Source organism: Thamnophis elegans, chromosome 3 (genome assembly GCF_009769535.1).
Source record: "Thamnophis elegans isolate rThaEle1 chromosome 3, rThaEle1.pri, whole genome shotgun sequence".
NCBI lineage: Eukaryota > Metazoa > Chordata > Lepidosauria > Squamata > Colubridae > Thamnophis > Thamnophis elegans.
The window spans coordinates 139172468-139180629 of NC_045543.1; the positions used below are offsets into that span (position 1 = coordinate 139172468).

Consider the following 8162-nt stretch of genomic DNA (forward strand, 5'->3'; position numbering starts at 1 on the left):
TCACTAAGTGAATTGTTGTAGGTCGAGGATTACCTGCACTCGATAATATTATATTATTGATTATATATTATATTAGGAACACTTGATCCACATCAGGGCTGTGGTTGATCTCAGGGAGGCTAGGTGGGTGTGTCCAACTGGGTGGGTGTGGCCAACTGGATGGACCACTCCCCAAACTGCTGGCATGTTTCCTCTTTGCATTAGGTTGATCAGGCCGAAGCCAGGCTGGCTCATAGTTTCCCCTTCGCATTGGGTAGACCGGGCGAAAGCCATACGGGCTGGCCCCTTACATTTCCCAGGATGGCCCCAAGGGCCGGATGTGACCACATCGTGGGCCGGTCCCGGCCCACGGGCCTTGAGTTTGATACCCCTGATCTAGATAGACTTGCTTCTGACCAATGCCGGTTCTCCTCCTTTTGAGCCGAGGTGGCGCAGTGGTTAGGGTGCAGTACTGCAGACCACTTCAGCTGACTGTTATCTGCAGTTCAGCGGTTCTAATCTCACCGGCTCAAGGTTGACTCAGCCTTCCATCCTTCCGAGGTGGGTGAAATGAGGACCCAGACGGTGGGGGCGATATGCTGACTCTATAAACCGCTTAGAGAGGGCTGAAAGCTCTATGAAGCGGTATATAAGTCTAACTAAGATTAAGATTAAGATTTAGTTTACCGTATATACTCGAGTATAGGCCGACCCGAATATAAGCCGAGGCACCTAATTTTACCACAAAAAACTGGAAAAGTTATTGACTCGAGTATAAGCCTAGGGTGGGAAATGCAGCAGCTACCGGTAAATTTCAAAAATAAAAATAGATACCAATAATGTTTTTGAATATTTATTTCAAAGAAAAACAGTAAACTAGCGGTGTATTCAATGAAATACTTCACTCACCTCATGATGCTGATGTCCCGCTGTGATGATGATGTCCCGTGCAGCCGCGGGAGCGATGTCCCGCCTCCTATGACACACGGCACAGTGATTCCTATCATTGGATCACTGTACCAGAGGAGGTGGGACATCGCTATGTGGCTGCTTGCCATAACAAGGAGGAGGTGGGACATCGTTGCAGAGCGGCAGGAGGGGGAGGAAGGGGAATCGTAAGACAGCCCTGCATTACATTAGAACGTGAGGAGGGGGGATGGTGCGGTGCGCACTGCGCGGCAAACTGACACAGAGGGAGGGGAAACTCACAGGGGCACTGGGCCATTCACGAGTGTCACCCAGCGGCATGGCCCCGCCCCTTTTTCTCCTCCATTTCGGGCAAATTTTTCACTGACTCGAGTATAAGCCGAGGCGGCTTTTTTCAGCCCAAAAAGTGGGCTGAAAAACTAGGCTTATACTCGAGTATATACAGTATTTGTATGCCGTCCTTCTCTGGGAGGGACTCAGGGCGGCGAACAACTCAAAAGGGGAAAAGGGGATACAAACACAATACACGTAATTAAAATACACAAGAGTCATACAACCATACAAGTCGAGAGGGGAGGGGAACTCATCAAGCCCAGGCCTGCCGGCACAGCCAGGTTTTGACGGCTTTCCGGAAGGCCTGGAGAGAGGTGAGGGTCCGGATCTCCGCGGGGAGTTCATTCCAAAGGGCCGGAGCTGCTACAGAGAAGGCCCTCCCCCGGGTAGTAGCCAGATGGCATTGGCTGGTAGACGGAACCCGGAGGAGGCCGACCCTGTGCAATCTAACGGGTCTATGGGAGGTAATTGGCAGCAGGCGGTCTCTCAAGTACCCAGGTCCAATACCTGCTATTGCTATTGCTATTTGAGCAAAAGTCGAAGGCAGTCTTTTTTGTGACTTTGAGCCTGAGAAGCGTCACGTGGATTTCTTAATTTGCAAATAGATAACAGAAGCTGAAATAGCAATTTACAACTGCAATTAAGGGTTATTACACTATCTTATAGTTGCAGCTGGATTTTCTGTTGCTCTCCTACCCCTCATGCTTACAAAACCTGTTGAACAGCCTCGACTCAACCCACATCAGAAGAGGCAATCTTTCCTGAAGGTGACTTCTCCAAAGTACTCTCACAATCCCAAGAATACAGGTAGCCCTCGACCAGAATGGAGTCCAAAATTTCTGTTCTTAAGTGAGACATTGGTTAAGGGTTTCTCCCACACCCCACACCCCAATTTTACAACCTTTCTTGTCATAGTTGTGGGTTTTTCTTAAATTTGAAAAAGGGCTGCAACTGAAGCCACTTTATTTTAATTCACCTTCCTCTTATTTTTTTTTTTAATAAAAGTACATATTTTAAACACATACACCCATAAACAAAACAGAAATGTGGATTAAAACAACAAAGGAACCAAACGTTCTAACTAACTTTTAACTGCTATGTCTTAATTTATCTTAACTATATCTTATCTTATCTCTCTCTCCTAATGCTTCTATTACATCACTGTTTTAGGTTTCCTTAATTCTTGTTTCTGTCTTCTAACCATTTGTTCCACGTTGGATAATATTCTGATTCCTCCCTTCCTTGTATTTCTTTCGTCAGTTTGTCCATCTCCGCACATTCTAAAATCTTCCTTTGGTACCAGATTGTTTTTTTCCTATTTTGGGCATACGTTATTCTCGCCGCAGTTATAATTATGCAGGATCTTGTCATAGTCGTTAAGTGAATCACAGCAGCTGACAAAATGAACAACCCAGTTGTTAAATGAATCCTGCTCCCCCATGGACTTGGCTTGTCAGAAGGTTGCCAAAGGGGATCGCATGACCTCAGGACAGAGCGACGGTCATAAATATGAACCAGTTGCCAAGCATCTGGATTTTTGATCACACAAATCATGGGGATGGCTGCCAAGTGTGTAACTGTGAAGAATGGTCATACATCACTTTTTTCCACTGCCGTAACTTTGAACAGTGACGAGATGAACTGTCGTAAGTCGAGGACTATCTGCAGCGAGGCCAATAGAAGGACTAACCAATGACGCATGAAGTACACTTATTCCCTGGGGCAACACTTTAAGTACAGTTAAGCAACAGTATAAATCAGTGCACTCTAATAAAACCCCAAGGGAAGATGTGTCAGGCCAGGGGTGTCCAACTCAATTTCATTGAGGGCCACATCAGGTTGTGTTTGGACGGGAGGGGGGCAGGGGGCGCGGCCAGCTTGACATCACTCATGTGAGGTGGGGCACCAGTGGTGAGCTGATACTCTGCCATTAAAAATGGGCTTCCAAGCTCCGTTTTTGGCTGCAATGGCCTCCTGCAAAAGTGGAGTGGCCCTCCCGAAATCCGTTTTCACTGGCCTAGGCACTGTGGGCCCGTCCTTTACTGTTTTCAGGGCAGCCCCATGGGCCGAATCCGACCCCCAGGCTTTAAGTTTGACACTCCTGTATTAGGCTCAATTGGCAAAGGAATCCACCCTCATCTCAATCTCAACTCAGTTTTCATCTAAACCATGGTTTATGGCACTAATAATGTGGTGGCTATGACATTGCAGACCATCAACTGCAGAATTTGTTCAAGCTGATCAAGCCCTACACGAGCCAAAAAAAACCAAAACATTGTGGAATAGCATGCATTAGAAATGCATTAGAAATCTACATCTACATCTCTCCAAAATTCTGAATTTTGCCGCAAGACACTGCATTTGCCAATAGCCCTGCACTTCTGAGGATCTGCTGAGAACGAATAAAATGAATGAAATGAAATGAATGAATGAATTCCAATGGGGAAATAAAAACACCAGGAGAACCTATTGAGCAGACCATTGAATTCAATGAGAGTTTGTTTGCCATAAGACAATTTAAAAAATGAGGCATCGCTCACGGTTTTTTTTTTTGCTATTGTTGACAACGCAATTTAACGCCTCTTCCAAAGGAGCTTAAACTACCCTTTCGCTACCCTTTCTAGCTATAGTTGGGTTGATAACATCTCCAACTATTTGAAATCCTTGAATCTATTACTATAAATCAAGCGGGGGGATCAGCCAAGGTCACCAAACACCTGACTAAAATAAGACCACCGCTAGCGTTACCCTATATTTAGACGCGATCGTATCATTCTGCTTGTCACATCGTCCGATTTGCTTGCTCGGGTCTTAGGGCAACTACTCTATACTCTACTCTACTCCACTCTATAGCGGTTGCTTCCCTTAAACGTGGTTTGACCTGGGCTTAGCGCACAGGCAGCGCATTCAATGACTCTTTAACTCCCAAGACGGGGTACAGAATCATGGCCTTTGCGCTCCCATCCCCCCCCCAAAAAAACCCATACAAAACCCACCAAGAGTTTGAAGGGGGGGGGGGCAATACTGTATAAATGGCACATCAAGGACACGTGGCTTCAAACGCTTAACAAAAAAAAACCCCAATCTTGCAAACCTTTCCTGGTCAAAGTGGCAGAAAAATTCCCCTTCTACTTTGTCTAAGGAAGAGATTCGCCGCGAGTGGGTCCGAGCGGGGAGGTTTTACGCCAAAGGCGGCTCCATCCAACCCCGCCGTTCTCCAAGGGGGGGGGGGGTGTTCCTTCGCCCGGTGATCAAACCCGGGTTGGCTCGCGTTCTCACGCGCATCGCGCGCGCCTCTTCTCCCAGGTGAGGAGTCACCGATCTCTTGACCGCTCCCCTCCTCTCCATCTCCCCCACCCTGACGCCCCCCCCCCAAGGATCCCTTGTGGGGTGGGGTGGGGGAAATAGCCTCAAGTTGTGACCAAGCGGGGACTCACCCACAGAACCCTCGATCCGCCTTGCCTTCCCCCTTCCTGCGTCCACCGGGTGCCTCGCTGTGGACTGGCGACCCCCTCGCCCTCAATTCCCACCTCCATCTGCCCTCCCTCGACCGCCAAAGGATTCCTTGTCGGGGGGAAATAGCTTCAGGTTGTGATCAAGCGGGGACTCATCCACAGAAGCCCCGATCCGCCTTGCCTTCCCCCTTCCGCGCCCACCGAGTGCCTGGCTGGGGACTGGCGACCCTCCTCAATTCCCCCTCCATCTGCTCCCCTCAAAGGATCTCTTGTCGGGGGGAAATAGCTTCAAGTTTTGATCAAGTGGGGACTCATCCACAGAAGCCCCGATCCACCTTGCCTTCCCCCTCCCGCGTCCACCGAGTGCCTGGCTGGGGACTGGCGACCCTCCTCAATTCCCCCTCCATTTGCCCTCCCTCGACCCCCAAAGGATCCCTTGTCGGGGGGAAATAGCTTCAAGTTTTGATCAAGTGGGGACTCATCCACAGAAGCCCCGATCCGCCTTGCCATTCCCCTTTCCTCGCCCACCGGGTGCCTGGCTGGGGACTGGCGACCTTTTCGGAGGACCCGCGAAGGGAGAGAGAGCGCAGGCTGGGATCCGTTCCGACCTAACCGGGAAGCCTTCCCAATGAACCGTGCCTGACCGTGGGTCTCCCACCACCACCACCTCCAGCCTGGCCGGGCGGGGGCATCCGAGGACACGCGGAGCTTCCCCGCAAGCTCTCCCGGGACGCGCGGCTGGCCGACGGGCATCTCCTCCCCAACCCCCAGGCAGGGCTTCCAAGGCGCCCGATCGCCCTGGGCGACGCCGCGGCTGCAGGTTACCTTCGCTGCGCTCCGATGCGGCTCCGGATGGGTCGCCGGCGCCGCTCCAGAGGCTCAGCCAGAGGTGCACCAGGGACAGCCAAAGGCGCATCGCTCCTCTCCGGGCGCCGCGAGGGCTTCGTTCGGCTGGCGGGACTGGGCTGGGCTGGGCTAGCGATCAGTCCCGGAGCAACGTGGGCAGCGCGAGGGGAAGAGGAGCCGTCCGCGCGCGAGATCGTCCCCCGGAGCAAGAGCGGCGGCAGCCCAGGCGGAGGCTCTTTCTTCGGCGGGGCTGCAAGAGGAGGCGGGGGTCTTTTCTAAATAACCGAGTGGGGGCGTCACCTGACCCATGGCCAGAGGGGGAAGGGACTCCCGAGGCTTCGGCTCCCGGGCGCTGATTGGTCACGCCTCCCTGACGTCGAGCGAAAGCCGGCCAAAAGTCTCAATGGAGCTGCACACACCCACCGGCAGGAGAGGGGGGGGGGAACCGGGCCGGGAGAGAGGGGGGACGTGAGACGGGGAGGCGAGATCAGCCCCTTCAACCGGGGAGAAGCAAGGCGTGTCTGTGGAGGATCCGGTAGCTCTGGGACTGTCGGTGAGATCTCTCTCTCTCTCTCTCTCTCTCTCTCTCTCTCTCTCTCTCTCTCTCTCTCTCTCTCTCTCTCTCTCTCACACACACACACACACACACACACACACACACACACAGAGCGCACAAGAAACAGGGGGCCTCTGGGACTGTCGGTGGGACACTTCTTGGAGGCGATTCAGTTCACACACATACACACACACACACAAAGGGAGAGAGAGAGAGGGAGAGAGAGAGAGAGAGAGAGAGAGAGAGAAGCAGGGGGTCTCTGGGACTGTCAGTGGGACACTGCTTGGATGCCGGCTCATCGTTCACGCGCACACACACACACACACACACACACACACACAGAAAGACACACGCACACACAGCGTGTGTGAGAAATGCTTGCAGGAGGGGTGGTCCCCCATCCACGACTTGTTGGGGATCTAGTGGGGAAGTGTGAAAAGGTGGATAAGAGGGACTTTCATCTGAAGCTTAGAGATCTTCAGATGAAGGTCCAGAGGGCTTTGGTTGGTGGAAGTGCGGGGGTCCCATCCCTGAGCAGTGAGCAGAGGGAGGGAGTGAACTCAGGCTCCATAAAGCCAACACAGTTCTGGGCTGCATAAAATTAAGAGGGATAGAATCAAGATCACGTGAAGTGTTAATACCACTTTATAATCCCTTGGTAAGGCCACACTTGGGATAATGCATCCAGTTTTGGTCACCAAGATGTAAAAAAAAAGATGTGGAGACTCTAGAAAGAGTGTAGAGAAGAGCAATAAAGATGATTAGGGGACTGGAGACTAAAACATATGAAGAACAGTTGCAGGAACTGGGTATATCTAGTTTAATGAAAAGAAGGACCAGGGGAGACATGATAGCAGTGTTCCAATATCTCAGGGGCTGCCACAAAGAAGAGGGAATCAAACTATTCTCCAAGGCACCTGAGAGTAGAACAGGAAGCAATGGGTGGAAACTAATCAAGGAGGGAAGCAACTTAGAACTGAGGAGAAATTTCCTGGCGGTTAGAGCAATTAATCAGTGGAACAACTTGCCTCCAGAAGTTGTGAATGCCCCAACACTGGAAGTCTTTAAGAAAATGTTGGATAGCCATTTGTCTGGAATGGTATAGGGCTTCCTGCCTAGGCAGGGGGTTGGACTAGAAGACCTCCAAGGTCCCTTCCAACTCTGCTATTGTATTGTATTGTATTGTAGCTTTTTGGAGCTATTCTCCAAAGCACCTGAAGGCAGGACAAGAAACAATAGATGGAAACTAATCAAGGAGAGAAGCAACTCACTTCACAGATGTCTCACAGGGACAGCAATTTTGGGCTCAATTATGGTCGTAAGTGAGGAATAACTACTTTTTTTAACCAGTAGTATGGGACAGGGTTAAAGTTTCCTTTTGCCCACTTCTGGGGCATTTCTTTGAACTTTCCATCTTAGCCTGGGATGCCTTGGTTATCTCTGTCCAAGAACAAGCTGCCCCACAGCCCTGCTTAGTCAAGGTCATCCAGCTGCAAGGGAATCCAAAAGAGACTGGGTTATCATCACACTCCTGTCCCTGCAGATAATGTTGGTGCCACTCAAGTAGATTAACTTCCACCAAGGTCCTCCTGGTTTTTCTTCAAAGTTGAAAGAAAAAGATTGGGGCAGAGGGGAGAGAGAAAGAAAGAGGGGGGGAGAGAAGAGAAGGAGAGGCTAGAAGAAAAAAGCCAGGGAGGAGAGGAGAGAGAAGGAAAGAAAGAAAGAAGAGAGAGAGGGAAGAGGGGAGGGAGGGAGGAAAGAGAGAGAGAGAGAAAGAAAACATTAGACAGGAGGCAGGGAAAGAGGGAAGGAAGGAAGGAGAGAGAAAGAGAAAGAGGGAAAGGGAGGGTGGTGGGGAGGGAGAGAGGGAGACAGAAAGAAAGAAAAAGAAAGAGGGAGAAAGAAAGAAAGAAAACTAGACACAGAGATAGGAGGCAGGGAAAAAGAGGGAAAGGGGAGAAAGAAAAATGAGGGAGAACAAAAGGTAAGGAAGGAAAGGAAGAAGGAAGAAAGGAAGGAGAGAGAGAGGGAAAGGAAGAGAGGATGGATAGGGAGAGAGAAAGAAA

At 50.6% G+C, this 8162-nt stretch overlaps 1 protein-coding gene across 1 annotated transcript in view; it reads right to left on the bottom strand.

The window, feature by feature from the left end:
* Positions 1-5691, bottom strand: part of LIPG (lipase G, endothelial type) — a 39655-nt gene extending 33964 nt beyond the window's left edge. Inside the window, exon 1 of the mRNA XM_032212693.1 lies at positions 5520-5691. Coding sequence (XP_032068584.1) covers positions 5520-5610 — 91 coding nt within the window. The 5' untranslated portion in view covers positions 5611-5691. The remainder of the gene's footprint in view (positions 1-5519) is intronic.
* Positions 5692-8162: the final 2471 nt, after the last annotated feature.